This window comes from Colletotrichum lupini, chromosome 3 (assembly GCF_023278565.1).
Source record: "Colletotrichum lupini chromosome 3, complete sequence".
Taxonomy (NCBI): Eukaryota; Fungi; Ascomycota; class Sordariomycetes; order Glomerellales; family Glomerellaceae; genus Colletotrichum; species Colletotrichum lupini.
Genome location: NC_064676.1, coordinates 3,793,155 through 3,810,064, shown reverse-complemented (window position 1 = coordinate 3,810,064; position 16,910 = coordinate 3,793,155). Strand labels below are relative to the sequence as shown.

The 16,910-nt window shown below is 56.3% G+C and overlaps 6 protein-coding genes across 6 annotated transcripts; 2 read left to right on the top strand and 4 right to left on the bottom strand.

Moving 5' to 3' along the window:
• Positions 1 to 36: 36 nt before the first annotated feature.
• On the bottom strand, positions 37 to 2,749 carry CLUP02_05918 (uncharacterized protein; the record flags this gene model as incomplete). The annotated part of the gene is made up of 8 exons (XM_049284923.1): positions 37 to 59; positions 136 to 236; positions 303 to 379; positions 700 to 709; positions 824 to 1,543; positions 1,613 to 1,764; positions 2,206 to 2,417; positions 2,626 to 2,749. 8 exons carry the CDS (start codon positions 2,747 to 2,749, stop codon positions 37 to 39), a joined length of 1,419 nt encoding a protein of 472 aa, XP_049142066.1.
• Positions 2,750 to 4,156: 1,407 nt separating this feature from the next.
• On the bottom strand, positions 4,157 to 5,463 carry CLUP02_05917 (uncharacterized protein; the record flags this gene model as incomplete). The annotated part of the gene is made up of 5 exons (XM_049284922.1): positions 4,157 to 4,430; positions 4,493 to 4,664; positions 4,738 to 4,816; positions 4,885 to 5,193; positions 5,245 to 5,463. 5 exons carry the CDS (start codon positions 5,461 to 5,463, stop codon positions 4,157 to 4,159), a joined length of 1,053 nt encoding a protein of 350 aa, XP_049142065.1.
• A 1,628-nt stretch (positions 5,464 to 7,091) lies between these two features.
• CLUP02_05916 (uncharacterized protein) lies at positions 7,092 to 8,390 on the top strand (the record flags this gene model as incomplete). Its single annotated transcript, XM_049284921.1, has 1 exon — positions 7,092 to 8,390. The coding sequence occupies one exon, from the start codon at positions 7,092 to 7,094 to the stop codon at positions 8,388 to 8,390; it is 1,299 nt and encodes a 432-aa protein (XP_049142064.1).
• A 631-nt stretch (positions 8,391 to 9,021) lies between these two features.
• On the bottom strand, positions 9,022 to 9,798 carry CLUP02_05915 (uncharacterized protein; the record flags this gene model as incomplete). The annotated part of the gene is made up of 1 exon (XM_049284920.1): positions 9,022 to 9,798. One exon carries the CDS (start codon positions 9,796 to 9,798, stop codon positions 9,022 to 9,024), a length of 777 nt encoding a protein of 258 aa, XP_049142063.1.
• Positions 9,799 to 10,773: 975 nt separating this feature from the next.
• Positions 10,774 to 12,561, top strand: CLUP02_05914 (rhomboid family protein; the record flags this gene model as incomplete). Its single annotated transcript, XM_049284919.1, has 1 exon — positions 10,774 to 12,561. The coding sequence occupies one exon, from the start codon at positions 10,774 to 10,776 to the stop codon at positions 12,559 to 12,561; it is 1,788 nt and encodes a 595-aa protein (XP_049142062.1).
• A 455-nt stretch (positions 12,562 to 13,016) lies between these two features.
• Positions 13,017 to 16,336, bottom strand: CLUP02_05913 (mitochondrial protein cyt-4; the record flags this gene model as incomplete). The annotated part of the gene is made up of 2 exons (XM_049284918.1): positions 13,017 to 16,118; positions 16,196 to 16,336. 2 exons carry the CDS (start codon positions 16,334 to 16,336, stop codon positions 13,017 to 13,019), a joined length of 3,243 nt encoding a protein of 1,080 aa, XP_049142061.1.
• Between the last annotated feature and the right edge of the window lie 574 nt (positions 16,337 to 16,910).

The window sequence follows — 16,910 nt, the reverse complement described above, 5'->3', positions numbered from 1 at the left end:
AGGATATTCCGCCCTCCCCAGATGCGCTCTTCTCAACTACACCGTCGTCCTCGCGCCGTCTGGATGTCACTTGTTATTTTAACTGTACAATACTTCTTCCTGGAGTGCGGCACACCTCAAAAAACTCTCTCTCACACACATGCAATCCTTTTGACGCCATGAAGAAGACGCCAGCATTGGTTCGATCACGCTTCCGCGAGACGGCGGCCTCATCGAGTAAAGGCGACATGGCTTTGCTATCGCATACACGCAAACAAAAACGATCTCGGCCACGGCATGAGATCTTGGAGTTGGGGGATTACATTGGCCAGCGGGCTGAGTGATTTGCACATGCTTTTCTTTTTTCTTCTTCTTCCTTTTCGGCCTCGAGACCAGCCAGCTATTGATGGAGGGGGGGGGAAACGAAGGAGAGAGTGACGCAGGATCACGATGTATACGAGGAAGTTGAACAAAAGAGAGAATGGGTCTTGAGCGGGAAGAGGAACCAACAAAATATGAAACCTTTCCTTTAGGGCAGATTGGTTGGATCACATGGGAAATGGCCATGCCCCTACAGTCGTTGTGTGCTTTTTTCAGCACAGGTTCCCGCCAGATAACTTTTCAATGGGTCTTCTTTCCCACCAGTAAAAAAAAAAAAAGACCACGTCCGTTTCCCAGGCAGTCGTGACTTGTCTATGACTTGTTTTGTTGTCATGTTACCGGGATGGTGCTGGATCAAGTGATGACATGGTAATGTGCATCATGTTATTTCTCCACGTTTATTGTTATTTTTATTTTTTTGCAGTGCACATGCTGGCGCCCCCCCACCTCGCTATTTCGTCACGATCTCTGCCCGCTAAGAGGAGCCTTTATGCGTTGTAGTAGTTGGATCGTCCTTTGATCGAAGCTAGGAGGGTTGATCGTGGCCGGGGGTGTTGGTTGGTTGGGGGCATGTGAGAAGAGAAGTTGGAGTCGGGCGGGCTTTCCGTGTATTCCCCGCTGGCTGACGATACCCACCGCCCGCTCCCGCGACACAAGGTACGGCGTATCTTTCGCTGGGGTTGGCGGAGGGATGGGAGAGGGTGATTTTGGTTTGTCTGGTACTTTTTTCAGAATGGTGAAGGGGGAACGAACGGTCGACAGATCTCGGGTGGTGGTGCACCTGAGTTTTGTCGGGTTCGTGGAGTTGGGTTTTGGGGTTTTGGGGCCTTGACCGCTCTGTGGCTTACGATGTATCTGGTGGAGGAGAAGGAGGAAGAGGAGGGGGGTGGGGGGTGCGAGGGATGGGTTTAGCTGCGATCCGGGTTCTAGACATGCATTCGCTTGAGTAGGTAGGATGCTGGCAAGTGAGATGCGTGTTCTAGATAACGTGATGATCAAGAGCGCCCCATGTGGCCAGCCGGTTAGTTTGAAGCGGGATGTTGTTCCCGAGGCGGTGGGAAGGGGACATCGCGGCATCACGGGTTGACGGATAGACTCTGAACTTTCCAAGGACTTTGAGCTACTAATATCGGGTAGTGCAGTGTAGTTGAGACCTTGGTACAGGTATGCTCGTGGGGGTGACCTGCTCTGCGGGACAAGACGACACGCAGAGGTGAGACATGCAGTTTTCACATGTTTTGTTCATGGCTACAAGTGGACGATGGGAAGAGAGGTTTGTTGGATCCCGTCGAGAGGGAGAGAAACGGAGTGACGAAGCGATGGGGAGAACGGGAGGAGGCGCTGATGTCTCTTACGGTCTCCTGTCAGAATACGCTGCGAGTACAGCCCGGGTATGGAGAGTTGCTCGGATCAAAGTGTGCGAGAAGAGTAGAGGGCAGAGGATCGTGCGATGCAGATTCCGGCCCAGTTGACGTTTACGACTTGTGTGCGGCGAGATCCGTGTTGCTTACAATGGCCCGTTTCGTTGGCTGTGTGCGTTTCTCCGTCCTGATGTGTTATGGACCATAGGTTTAAATAAGTCAAGCCGAGACGGATTGGGCTGGCGTCTTTACGAAATCTCTAAGAGGAGGATCTGTTTCTTCGGCGGAGGTGCTGGTAAAATGTCATGTTTCCCTAGCCGACCTTGGTGCGTGCCGTATGTGATCCAGACGAGGAAATATCAGTTGGTATTGTTAACGTGTTGGGATCGAATCGAACCTCTTCACACCCTCTTGGACAAGATCCGATAATCAAGGGAGTCTATTCGAAAGCCTTTCCCTACGAGAGAACACGAAAGTTACTCACGTTTATGCTGGTGGGGGTCTTCTTGCCTTGGTTGCTAGCTAGCCATTTGGAGGGCCGCCTCGAAAGGTTGATTTGACTTTTTCGAGGAGATGGTTGTCGTTCTTCCACATGATAGTTCCCGACGTCGGTGAAGTGGCATGGGAACGTATCCATGTCCGGTTGCCCATTGTGGAGGGGAGCACGGGTAACATTTACCTGGTGGTTTTGCAGCACTGACAGTGGCAGTTCATCCGCGGGAATACTCACATCTCTGGCGGGATCTACTCCCTGCGGCCACGCTTGCGCATCCGCAGGCGATCAAAACAGTGGAGATTTCCCTCTATCCTATAAGAGAACTCGGGTGTATCATACCGTAGTATTGTGGCGGACGGGCGGTCGATCAAAAAGAAGCTACCGAGCGTTCGTTGCGCGTTTGCGTACGCATTGAAAGCAAATCAAGGGTCCAGCTGCCGTGCAACTCGTTGCACCCGTAGAAACCGGGTACGCGAGGAGAGTATCCGCAGTGGTAGGAGCTGGAGGGGCTGAGTCGAGTGAGGTGGAACATGAGAGGGGGACAACGGAGCATGATTATCGATAGGCGCAGTTGTTCGATACTATCCCTCTCAGCAAGGGACCCTCGACGAAATGCATTGGTAGTAACCACCGACACTGACGGTTAGGTTAGGTATGTAGTTACTACGTAGGTTAGGCTAGAAAGCGTGGCAGACATGAAGTAATCGACCATTGGCGGTCCACCAGACCTGTCAATCAGATCAAAAGCGGATCATCAGTAATGCCCAAAACCTCAAAGGGAGCCGGCCAAAGCTTGAGTTGCAAATGGCATTGAGAGTTGAGAAATCTATCGGATCATTGGCACTGCCCATGGATCAGGGAGTGCTACAGGCGGAGCCGACGGCGGCGACGGCGCGCGCGCAAGGAAAGGAGGTGAGAGCCGTCGAGGTAAAACCTCACCTAGCGCGCGAAACGCTGAGGCGTTTTGTGGTGTAGCCTGCCTCACAATGGTGCAGCGAGTGAGACAAGACTTGACAGAAAGATACAGAAGGCAGCGTGCGCAGGCAAACGTGCGCTAGGGACGCCGACTCCCTACTCCCCTCGGAGGCTTAGCAGAGAGGGTTTAGACCGCCGCCCGTGGCCGTACGCCATGGTCAAGTTGAGAACAACCAGTGATCATTGCGGATTGGTCGTAGGAGGGGGGCTTGAGACATCAACGGTGCTGGCTGGACGAGGTGCCAGTCGCAAGTTGCCAGTTTAGGGGATGCGGCGTCCGCGGCGTTGTTGGGCGGCGGAGGCCGTCTTGTCGGACTTTTCTGGTGGAAATGGGAGAACAAGATTGAACAATTTCGTTTTACGGGATATCGTGTTGTGGCAGTCCGGTTGATGGTTCGGGGTCCGGGTTACTGAGCTGAGCAGAAAAGTGAAATTAAGGCCGGACACTTCGACGCTTCCGGGTCAATTGTCCATGACTAAGTTGAAGTCGGTGGTAAATGATGACATATGGATCATGAACTGATTGCTCGCGCGATGGGCGCCATGGAGAAGAAATCACCCTCTAGGAACCAATCCGTCATGACCAAAGGCGCGACGCGGCGCAGATTGGCCGAGTTGCAGATTCATGGAGCTCCGTCCCGCTTCCGGGCCCCCATAGCCTGTAGGCCGTGGTGGTACGGCGTAGGGTCGGGCTGGCAAGACTTGCGCGGCATTGGGCAATTGGTTTGTCGGAGGGAGGGTTGCGGTAAATGGGTTCATAGTCGTGGTGTGTGGTGCATGTGCATGGTATTCAAGTTCGAACACTGGTCAATCTGGTTCCCCGAGCCTAGCACTCTCCCATTCCTTGAGGGGTCGGGTTGTCGTGGAGAGGGAGGGGAGCTTAACAGGGTCCATAGATGATAGTGGCATAGAGGGAGCGAATGATCCGACCTAGGTAGGTACCGGGTACATCGGCTCTCCCACCTCAGATAGCGTAATGCGTAAAACAAGTGAAAGTCTTGGCCGATTGACATCTTCCGTCCTTTCCTTGCGCCGCCCCGATATGAACGGGCCTTTGCTGGTTGTTTGCAGTGCTCGTGGAGGGCGATTTATCAAGAGGAATGAGGAACAAGCCAGTTGCAGACGTTGAAGGCGCGCGACAAGACGGATCATCGGCCAAGATGGGACTGGCAGGCTTGAGGTGGTGCGTTGCGTTGGCAAGTCTACCTCGGTCCACGCGCGTCTTGGACAGAGACAGTCTGACTGACAGACAGACTCAGAATTGGAGGATTCGGGCGAGAGGCGGTGGGAAACAGAGCACGTTGGACGAGGAATCGTTGCGGTGCAATGCAATGCGCTCCGTGGGGCAGCGGCACCTTTGTCTGTCCGACTTCCAAGGTTGTCCGTCTTGACCTTTGACTTGGCCGCCAGTGACGCGAGGTCGGGTAACCATGCGCAGCAAACAGGCACACTCGATTCGCATTTTGATTCGACTTGCATCATGTGGGACAGCGGGCGATGGATGAACCAAACAGCGCACAGCAGCCAGACGCAGGCACGAGGCACAGAGCTGCCCCGGATTGGCGTTTCCTGGGTACTTGGCGTTTCCGGAGGGGGAAGGCGTACTAAGTACCTTGTTCTCGTTCTGGTCTGTTCAATTGCAGCCTTTGCAGGACGAGACGCAGCTTGGAACTGTGTAACCGTAGTGTGTACGTGTACAGCAGACGACGACGACGGTTCGCAGTGTTGTGAGTGTTGTGGAATGGAGGCGCATTTAGATGCATGGAGACGACGACGGGTCCGCCCAGGCGCCTCAGACAGGTCCAACTTCACACCATTGATTGCAATGATTGCCATGCCCAACTCAGATTGAGCCATATCTGGTAGGCCGGGCTGCGTGCGTGCTCGATCCATAGTCGGGGGTGTCACGGTGTCCAGGACCCGTCCGCAGGCCGTGGAGCGCAATTTCTTGCGATCATCTGGCGTAAAGTGGACGTTCGTAAAGTGTCTGATGAAGATGCGCTCTGCAATCAAGCCAACGACTCAGGCGTTGGAATGAGATATGGTTGATACATTTTCCGACGCGTATCCAATGTTCCAAATAGCAGGGAGAAGGGTGACAGATAGGTCAGTAGAGTTTAAGAGATCCGAACTGTCGGATCCGATCAATTTGGATATCGGAGGTGGACTCAAAAGAGGAAGATGAGGAGAAGACGAAGAAGAATAGGGAAGAAGAGGACAGAGGGACGCAGACAGAGGGAGGGGGTGTATGAGGTAGAGGTAGAGGTACATGCACCAGGTACGGAGTTCACAGTACTTGTCTTCGCTTCGTGGCTTCCTCTTCCTCTCCCCTTACCCTTCTTTCGCAGGCTTGCCAGGCCCCCATGCCCCCCGTGTCCCTCTCTCAAATCGCTTCCCCCGGTTGCCGTCGAGAAACCCACAATTTCCCCCCAGTCCACGCCTCTAAACTAGTACACTGTACCTTGGACTCTCGGTCTCCATGCGACTGGTACCTCCACCCACTCCCCCCTTCATTGATTGCCCGATGGGAAAGAAGGAGGGAGAGGGAGGCCGAGGAGGAGGGACCTGCCCACCCGTAGAGAGGAGAGACTGGGCGAGTGTGAAAGTACGCAGTAGACGCTACTTACCTTGTCGTCCTTACCTTGCGCCTCCCTTTTTCGAAACGTCGTCTCTCTACTCCGTAAGCACCTCACTCACTTCAACTCCATTTCGCCTTCAATTCACCCGTCCAATTTTCCCTCACTTCTTTCCGCTCTCTTTCTTGTCTTTTCCCCCCTTCCCCCTCTTCTCCCTCTTGAATGTCCAGTGTGTCCGTGTCTCAATTCCTCATCCCAAACCCGCCCGATACCGCCAATCGAATCCATCGTCATCCTTCCATGTGGTAGCGCAATAGCAAGAGACAGAGAGACAACCAGCACCCTATACACACTCTCGAGAGGAATATACCGCCATAGGCCAACGTCTTTTCGCCCACGCGACCCAAGCCTCCGAGCCACCCTCATCTTCAACCTCAATCATCTGGTCCTCCCTACTTTCTAAACAGTTCCGTCCGAGCCCGCCCGTCCATCCATCTTCATCCGCCACTCCGATCGCCGTCTTGCGCTACGGTCCTATTATCTCACCCCAAGGCCCAAGGTACTCTGCAACCTCTGCCTTTACTCGCCTACTGAGGTGCATTGCAAGTTTCTTTTTTAGTTCCTGCCAGCTGGATTGGACTGCAGACTGCACCGGTTGCTGTCACGCCTGCGCCTGTGCTTCTTCCTCTTACACGCACCCCCTTCGAGAATAGCACCCGCCCAGGACATCACTCAACCTTGAAACCTCACTCTGTCCTCCGTCCTCCCAACACCAAACGTCGATACTCCCAGTACCTCGAGGGGTCGCACAGGCCGAGCCGCTTTTAAAGCATTTCGCGCCCCCGTACCGAAACTGTGTCTTGGGCTCTGCGCCGGTGATTCACTTCAATGGCGCTTTAGACTTCCCAAGCTCCCTCTGGCGCTGGCACGCGGTCCTTCCCCTTCCCTGAGCAACTCATCTTAGGTTCAAAGGCGCCGTATCCTACCTTACCGTCCCGTTCCCGTACCTCACCTTATCCTGGCTACCTTGAACATCCGCTTGGCCTGTTTGGACCACCTTTCCTCCTCGTGGTCCCTGTCACTTTTCTCCCACTTGGACACTTATTTCCTCCCCGCGAACCACTCGATCCATCAAGTCGACACCCCGTCTATATCACCCCCCTCGACACCCACAATCAACACACACACACACACACACACACCACCTACCTCTTCGAACACTCCCCGAATATATCCTTTGCCTTCCATGTGTACTAGAAACACCGGGCACCGAATACACTCCAGACCCTCTCCCCACGCCGGGGTTACGGCTATACCGCAAACATGTCATTACCAGTCGCCATCCAGTCGGCGATTTTCTACTACCTCGCATGTACACCATGTAACGAGATGAAGGCTTTCCGAAAGGCCAAGAAGAAGGCCAAGGAGGATAGGGAGGTGAAGAGGAAAATAGAGATGGAGCAACCTGGACTGTACCGTCATCCGGACCCCTTTCACACAAACCCATTTTGGGCCGAAGAGATGGCAGCAGGACCACACCTACCCAAAAAGTCAACCAACAAGAATTCGAGCCAGAGAGGTCTGGCGAGTGCAGGCCGGACGAGCACAGCCGCCAGTTTTGGCGGAGCGAGCACCGTTGCCGAGAGTACTAGCCCTGCGACTCCGACAATAAGTGCCTCAACGGCTGGTCGAAAGCTGTCCGGCGAGGGTTGGAATAGAGAGCTGTACCAACGAGAGGATGAGGAGCTTTGGGGTCACAACTTCACCGGCATGGGTCACAAGCTGATGGACAACATCGCAAAGGCCGGAAACACGGCCGGACGCTACATGGAGGAGAAGTTGGGGCTGGAGAAGCCCATCACCGATGAGGACCGCGAGAACTTTTACCGTACACCGAGGAACCCGCCCGTCAACGAGTACCACCCGCCGATAGTAGGAAGCAAGCCCTCCCGTCCGGACGCTCTCAAGTGGATGCTACAGCCGCCGCCCCCTGCCAAGCTTATGGAGGGCCGCATCCCCGTCGCCAGAACCCAGAGCACCAGCACAGTTGGAAGCAGGAGAACTATGGCGTCTGAGGACACTCCTTTGGACAGGCTGGTCCGTGAAAAGGCGTTGAAGAAGAAATTGCGGCAACAGGGAGAGAAGCTGCCCTTGGAGGAGACACCTTCGGAATCGGAGTTGATCGACTCACTTATCGGCAGGCGGTCACGGCGGACAACGGTATCGAGCAGGGGAATGTCTAACCGTAGCCGCAGCCTTTCGCTAGATTCCGAAGTATCTTCAGACGGCGAGCTGGTGGAACGTCGGCGCATCGCCCGTGCTCGACGTGTTCCCATGACGCCCGAGGAGACCTCTTCAGACGAGGACGACTTTGTCCAGCACCGCACATGGGATTCGTTGGGAAAGTCGAGTCCTCCCCGACGGCCCAAGCTGGAGACCATTAAGAGCTCCCGCTCCAACTCCAGGCAGGCATTAAAGGCACGTCCCAACGGCACGAAGCCAGATGTTGCATCTAAGGACAACTCTGACGTCACGCCCAAAGCGTCTGCCAACCCTATCATCAACCGCACCGCGGATGAGAACACACCTACCACTGTCACCGCTACCACAACGGTATCATGATGTTGGACACCTGCCACGAACTAGGTCGAACAGACAGCCGACCAGAACACACTTTCTCTAGTTGTCTCTGGAATTCCCCGTCATCGTTTGACGAGGGTTATCTACTGCATTATTTACTCCCAGAGAGGGGCATAGCGTTCATGGGAAGGAGCATTTGCATTTTTCGGAAATGGGATTCGGCATTGAGGCGTTTAGAGGTGTGCTGCCACAAAAGCAAGAAAGCAAGCATACGGCGGGCAATGGGGTGTTTTCAAAAAATAGGGTCTGGGGTCTTTGGGTTGGTTTTGTTCAAAAGAGGACGAGATCCATGGCTTGTTTGATATTTCTTCATTTCATCTCTTCGTTTCTACATTTAACACATTTGGCCGCACACCAAGATGCGATGAAGCCTTTACTTCTTTGCTTTTACGCCCCTTTTTCTTTCCTTTCTTATTTTCCCTTTGTCATGGCATTACTGGCAAGTAGCACTAGGAACATGACGGGTATTATTGCTCTGTCCGAAATCTTGTGTGCCCCAACGTTGAATGATCTGATCCGTTTTCCTTTTCGTTTGATTCAACTCCATCGACGGTGACCAACGCCCCATATAACTGCGAACCTCGTATGCCATCCAGCCTCTTCTATCGTGCTCCTACAGATGCATTCCGCCGTCCTCGTCGTCATCGCCGAGACCTCTCATGCGCTCCTCCATGGCCCGCCGCAGTTCATCGTCTGTTAGGCGTCCACCTGTGCCGTTTGCTTGCTGAGTAGATTGGGTGGATTGCGGGGCGGGACCATCCATCGTGATGACACCGTTGCGTATCGTGCCCATCTGGAATGTACCGTCCATCCAAGCAGGGTGTGACGAGCTCGCCGCAGTAGTCGACGAGCCACCACCACCACCACCACCACCGTTGGTCGCCGGCGCACCCTGACGTCCAGAGGCAATCCTATCCTCCTCCGCAGCCGCCGCACCAAGCCCGTTAGTCGCTGGGATCCCATTCCCATTAACACCGTTCGCGCCGGCGACCGACTCGCTCGTGATCCCCCTCCGATCCGCCGCCCCCTGGCCCGCCTCCTCCTCCTCGACCTCCTCTTTACTCTTGAACTCGTTCCACGAGTGTCCCCTGCCCTCGACCTCGTCGCGGATAATCTGGACGCGCTCGCGCATGCGGGCGATGACGACGTCGTTTTCGCGGATGGCTTCGACGCAGGTCGGGTCCGGGCCGTGCCCCGCCGAGGCGTCGGTTGCCGAGTCGAGGGTGGTGGCGTCGCCTGCCGCGTAGGGGGCGAGCTGGGCGTTTGAGTATTCGAGGTGGAGGATGGAGTTGCGGATCTCGAGGGCTTTGAGGTGGAGGGTTGGGAGGGAGAGGTCGCGGAGGGCGGAGGCGAATTGGGTTGGGGATATTGGGCGGGTGTCTGCTGACATTTTGGGCGGTGTGTTGGTTTGGCGGGTCGGGAAGGTTGAGCAATTTGGTTTTGGCGAGGTTTGGTATTCGGTTGTTTGCTGGCGAGTTTGCGACTTGGGTGTTTGGTCTCGTTGAGAAAGAGACTGAAGGTATCGGTGTGTGAACAGGAAAGGTAGATGAAGTTCTTGGGCAGTGGAAGAGACGGGAAGAAGGTGAAAGCGAATGAGAAACGACGCTATTCACGAGTGGGGGATTGGACAGAAGGATGGACGGAGGGGGGACGATGACGATGTGTGGGCTTGGTGTTTATGGAAGAAAGAGACGTCCTCCCAGGTAGATGCCGTGCAACGTCACCGCAGGTTTTCTGCCAGCTGGAGAGGTGAGGTAGCTTCCTTCCGAAGCTGAGCGCGGGGTGGGAAGGTGGTGGAAGGTGCAGTAGAAGGTTCCGGCGGTGGGGAATGAGCAGGGGGCGGTCAGGTACGGATACCTTGATGGAAAATGACGAAAGGGGGGAGTGCACAGGTAGGTAAGTAAGGTACTCCGTACCTTCCATTAGGTCTTACCGCCGACGGAGTTATCCGCTCGCCTCGTTATCGATTACGTGCCTTAGTTTCTGCGTGCTTACCAAAGCCCCGGGGATGGGCCGGAAGCTGCCCTTCGCCGGCTGCCGCGGTCCCGATCCCCGTGGTCGGAACAGGTACCAAATAATTTACGGGCTTCGATTGCGTCTTTGAGATTGAGCCACTGCGACAACGCCGCCCGCGCGCGACGACGACGAACGACCACCGCCACTACCTCCACGAACCAGCGACAAACGTGCGACGACAGCACTCACATTACGAGAGGTGGCATACGCCTACAGCATTTGCTAAAGGGAAACCTCTTCGTCGACAAGCAGCCGGCGCATTCATGAGTCTCTAGCTTTTTGGTGCGCTCCCGCGAAACGAGCAAAAAGAGACGGTTGCGTCGCCCACCCAGGGCGGCTCTAGGAAGCCATGAACGCCTCATTCGGCCTCGTTTCCTCGAGATCGTTCCTACACCTCGGCCTGCGCGCCGCGTGCCGTTCCGCGCCGAGTACGACGAGCTGTTCGCCCGCGTCACGACTTCTTTCAATATGCACCATCACCTCCTGGCAGACGCCCGCCGCTACCCGGACGTACATATCGGGCCCCTCGCCCCTCCGCCGAAGACAATGGCCGTCGCTCAGCCTCGCCGCCACAACGGCCGGTAAATCAACACAAAGATGGGCTTCCTCCTCCTCCGCATCATCATCATCACCACCCAAAACCGACTACAAGAACGAACCCCTGCTCCGCGAATACGTAGACCTCCCGCTCGACTACAAGGACAAACACGGCCTGCGGTTCAGGGAAGAGAACAAGGACCTCTCGGCGGCAGAAGTCAGAGCCGTCTTCGGCGCCTCCCTCAAGCCCGCCGCCGCGAACCGGCTGCTGCGCATCATGCACGGCCGCCGCGTCGCCGGCACCCTCGAGGACCCCGCCTTCGCCATCAACACCGCCGCCTTCACCGCGCAGCAGCGCGACGCCGCGCTGGCGTACCTCCGCGAGAAGACGCCCGTCGACGAGGTCCTCAACGCGGGACTCCGGGCCGAGGACGAGCTTGCCGCGCTGGAGAAGGACCTCGCGGAGGAGGAGAGCAGTGCCGACGAGGGTGATGCTGCCTCGTCGACCGCCGGTTCTAAAACACCGTCTCTCCGCAAAGAAACGCCCGTCGTCAAACCGGATCCCGTATACGGCTACAGCGCCTTCGACGCCATCCGCGCAAAGAACCAAGCCAAAGCCGCCGAGGAAGAGGCCCGGCTCATCGCCGAGGCCGAGGCAAAGGGCATCGAGTACAACCCGGGCACGCTCTCCATCCCCATCAAGCGCCCGCCCATGACGCCGCGCATGGCGAAGTGGACGGAACAAGGCGCCGCCTCGGACCTCGCCGCTCCGCCCCCTCTCACGTTCGCCGAGCGCATCCTCCCCTCCGCGGCCGTCGTCTTGTTGCTCGTGGCTTCGCTGTCGGCGTTCGCGGCGGTGTACACCCCGCCCCGCGACGCCGACCGCCTGTTCCCCGAGGTGAGCGCCTCGACGGCAACGGTGGGCGCGCTGATCGCGCTCAACGTCCTCGTCTCGGTCGCGTGGCGCGTGCCGCCGCTGTGGCGGTTCCTGAACCGGTATTTCGTGCTCGTGCACGGCATGCCGCGGGCCGTGACGATGATTACGGCGAATTTCTCACACAGTTCCCTCGGCCATCTGGCGACGAACATGGTGGGGCTGTGGTTCATGGGCACCGCTTTGCACGACGAGGTCGGGCGGGCGAACTTCCTGGCGATTTACCTCGCCTCCGGCGCCGTCGGGTTCCTGGGCAGCTTGACGGCGTTTACGCTCCGCGGCTTGTTGACCGTCTCGACTGTGGGTGCGTCGGGCGCCGTGTTTGGCGTCGCGACGGCGTACTTTTGGATGCACCGGTTCGATTCGTTCAAGGTGCTGGGCTTCCCGCCGGATCCGATGAATGGGCCCCAAGGGTTGGGGTTCATTGCGCTGATTTTGGGTTTCCATATCTATGCGTTTTTCAGGCGGGGCAAGCAGACGATTGATCTGACGTCGCATCTGTTTGGCATGCTGGCCGGGTTGGTCGGGATTGAGTTCGTGACGGGACGCAAGGCGGAGGGGGCGAGGGCGGATGGGTTGGACAAGAAGAAGGCGAGGGGTGATCTTGTTGCTGATGCGCCGCCTCGCGATGGACAGGGTGACGGCGGGAATGATGTCGAGGCTTAAGAGAGAGTCAGGAGATACGTCTAGATGTTTTGCTCTCCGAGGAGGAATGGGAGGGTGAATTGTGTATAGTTACAGTCCTTTGTAGAACTCCTGGGATATTAGATGGTTGACCCCTTTTATCACCCCCTTTGTTGGGATATTCGAATTTTGAAAATTTGCATCGCGCTCGCAGAAGAGTGGAGGGAACGTTCTTCTCGGGGTCTGAAATGGGACTAGATTTTTGTGTTGAGATCATGACAATATTATGCAGGTAGCCAACCTAATTCTATTTTCGATGGCCTGTTTCCCGACCCCATATGTCGGTCCAGTGTGTTGATGATTCCCAGCGTCATACTATCTTACAAAACTAAGTCAAGTCCACGCCATGTTGTACAGTCGTTTTTGTCCTTCTTACAAGAGGAGAGTCCTCTCTAGGTGATGTTACAGGGTTTACAAGGTTGTGCTGCCCGAGGCAATCAAGCAGGCATAGGAGTAGCCGCCGCCGCATCCCGAGCAGGCGTAGCATCCTTCTTAGCTGCCTTCTTCTTGTCGACCCGTCGTCGTCCCACGGGCTGACACCAAATCTGCATCGTCACGACATTGATGTCGGCAATCTCAACATCAATCACATCGTCAGCCTGCACGTCCGCGAGCCTACTATAGCCCTCCAGCCTAATCAGGTCCACCGAGGCGCCCAGGTTGTAGAAGGTGCTCAGCCGGCCCCTCAGTCCAAACGCGTAGACAGCATCAACGACGAATTTGAACGTCTTTGGCAGCGGCGCCTCGCCGAAGCGCCACGCGCGCAGTAGTGCCTGCGCCACCCAGTGCGTCGGGGCGTTCTTGTTGTCGACCTGCTTGATCTGGCGCTGGAGGGCGTGGAGCATCGGCAGCGCGTCGGAGAGGGAGCGGTGCGTCCAGGGAAGGATGGCGGCGGCATTCTCGTCGGATAAGAGCTCCTCACCGACGAGGGAGCGGCCCGTCTTGCGCTCGTGGGCGAGGGCGGCGTGGATCTGCCAGTGGACGACGAGGTCGTTGAAGCGGCGGATGGGACTGGTCGACTTTGCGTAAGCGTCGACGCCGACGGCGTAAAAGGGCGCCGGGCTGACCGAGAGCTCCGAGTTGCCGACGTAGACGAGGAGCCGGTGGATGTGCTCCGCGGGGATGGGTTTGCCTTCCGCCGACAGGGGGTCGATGTGCTCACGGCGGTAGGCGGCGAGACCCTTTGCGTTTGTGACCGCGTCCGGCTGGGTGCTGTAGGGGACGGGGATGGCGCGGGCCTGGCACCACTTTGCGGCGACCTCGCCAGCCGTGTGCATGAGAGTCTCGACGAGGCGGTCGGCCTTGCTGTACGTGGACGTGTTGAACTCGATGAACGGATCACCCTGCCACGCCATCGACCTGGTCAGGTCATCGGCGTCGCCTTTGACGATGATATGGTTGAGAGACACCTTGGGGGAGTCGAACCTGGTCTCGAAAGGCGGCAGCTGTCCCTTCTCCACGCGGCGGTGCTTAAGGGCTTTGCACAGGCGATTGATGAGGAGTAGGTCATCCCTATCTTCCGGGGACAAATCCGCAGCAGTAGTGATACGCTTCACAGGCTTGGGCGGCGGGGGCGGCTTGCCCACGGCAAAGGTCTTGCTGACGGTCTGTGTTTCAAGACCGGGCAGGATACCGGTGACTTCATGCTTGGGGATGTGCAAGATATTTTGCACAGTGCCTGGTTCGACCTTGTAATCTAGGATGTTTCCTATCTCGTTGACTCTGGCGCTGAACGTCAAAGACGGTCGGCCGGGGTTTAGCGAGAACTCCTGCTCGAGCTCCCGCGGCAGCATCTTTTGGTTGTACCCAGGCATGTACAAACTCGATGGCGCTTTCTCAAGTTGACGAGCGAGCGCGGACTTGGGGTCGATACGGGAGGCGGGGTCGGCAATGTGAATGTGAATCCAATATTCCCCCGGCTTCTCGGCCGCCTCGACAGAGAAGCCGTCATCCACATCGGCCGTCTGCTCAGGGTCCACACAAAAGATTGTCGTCTTTCCCCAGTCTCGCCTGTGACCCTCAGCGATATCAGGTCGGAGTGATTCGTTGACGTCCACGAGGGGTGTCTCCATGGTGGCGCCTCGCTGGACCGTAGTGCCCGCGAGCTTGTACTCGTAACGAGCTGGAATATCCCAGGGTGGAATCCAGCCAATCTCCTGAAGGAAAGTGAAGGCTGTCCAGTGCGCCACCCACTCAGAATCCTTGTAGCAGTCCGTCAGCTTGAGAATGGTGGAGCCCAGACTCTCGAGCTGTGATGGCTTCGGCACAATGCGATGGCACGCCCACAGCTCCATGAAGCGGATGTATTCGAGATCCTGCTTGCTCCATGTCGCGAGATTTGCCACCTCGTCGTTGCTGGGTCCGATCATGCCATGGGGCGTCCACTCTCGCCTCAGCCGGCTCGCCTGGATGACCCCACGGGCCTTGAGGATAAAAGAACCGAGACTATTCTGGCGGAGGAGGGAGAGGGATTGCGCCGGGTTTTCGCGCAGCGCGGCGCCCTCCACCAGTTCGCGGACCTGGTTCTCAACCTTGTTCAAAAGTTTGAGGTCGGATATGGACCTGACCTCGTAGATGTAGTTGCGCCTATGCCACTTCATATTGAGCGGGCGGAACCCCCATCCATCGCGGTTCAGGGCGGTATGCACAGCATACAGCTGATGAGGGAGGAACATGTCACCCGCCTTTACGTGCTGAGGCAGAAGCTTATCCGCGATCTCCTCGAGGCTGAGGTACTGCCGCTCGTCCGTGGCCAAGTGTTTGCTCGCGAGGTCCAGGGTGAGCTGGGACTGGTAGAACGAGACGGAGTCCTGGTAGAATTTGATCAAGTCTCTCTGCAAATCGGCGGCGGTCCTGAGAGCGGCCGGCGTATGGTTGTGAAACAGCGCGTTGCGCCGCTCCTCCGTTTCGGGTTCCGCAGGCAAAATATCGGCAAGGGGCTTGAGTCTGTACGGATCGATAAAGTTTTTGAGGATGAAGAGGGTGACAATATTGCGCTCTGGGACGAGTTCACCGGTGCTCATGTAAAAGTACTGTGAATTGTTGTGGCGGCCAATACAGACCGCCAGGATGGGCAAGCGGCCGCTGTTGTATCTTGTCTCGACCAGGTCACCGGGTTTGAGAGCGAACGTAGATCCTCGCAGGTCCTGGAGTTCATCGCTCTTGGACAAGTCGCGGTTTGTGTTGGTCTTGTCGTGCAGCTCTCCCTCTCGACCATTCATGAGTCCCAAAGCGCCAGGGAGCAGGTCAGGTCTGGTGAGGTAGTTCAGCAGCGGCGTGTCCTGCGCGGGCAGGTCTTGAAGCAGACGCTTTGAGGGTGAGTAATTTGCGCTCTCCCATTCTCGGAGCCGCATTCTGATGTCCGACTTTTGGCGAATGTATTTCAATTCTTCTTTCGTGGCTGTGGTCGTAGGCTTGCGATACCCACCTCTGCCATTGCCATAGTTTCCACCACGAGCGTTTCCGCCCTGGTGGTCATAGTTCCCGCGATGATTACCGCCCTGATTGCCGCTGTAGTAGGACCTTCTACCCGCATATGACTGTAGATGGGTTCAGTGAGACTGAAAGATCCCGAGAAACATTTCATGAGGAAGCCCTCATCATGAGTAAGACGTACCCTTCTGGACTCTGTGGATGAGCCTGTCCCCAGCTGCTGGAGTGTTAAGGTGGATGGCAAGCCGCTGGCGACTGATGATGATGACGGCCTAGATGAAAGACATCTCCAGCACACATATGGTCTGCCCGAGTTTCGCAACATTGCGGGCAATATTATGGCAATGCTGTGAGGGCATAGTGTTGAGCGACGTCCCTCGCCACGACGTTCTGTTGCGGCGGCTCACCCAAAATTTCTGGTCCGCGCCACGAGGTGTCCACTTTTCGATCCACTTTCGCGCTATCACGTGACCGATATCTCATAGCACATAGAGAAGGCACCTTCAACTTGGTCTTCATTTAGCTTTGAAGAGTAAATTAAAGTAAGGTAAGTAACCCTAGCATGAACTATGAGTATTATCAACACATTAACGACGCTTTGGATCATAGAGAACCTGGAAGTTCAACTTGAACAAACATGGACAAGTAAAGCACTAGATGTCTGTGGCGCAACGCACCGTCTCGTGGGCATAGATCAGTAAAGGATATCGTCTTGTGGGGAATAGTGAGTTTATGCCCTTCATCGATAGTGACAGCGGTTTTGGAGCTGTTGGCAGAGGACATTCGGCATGGTCAGTGGATCCCTTCATAAACGGTATGCCCAAATGAGTAGTGGATCCCGCCGATGGCTGTCTTCCGGCGCCGGTACCGGGATGCCCCACATCGGCACTTTCTCCTCC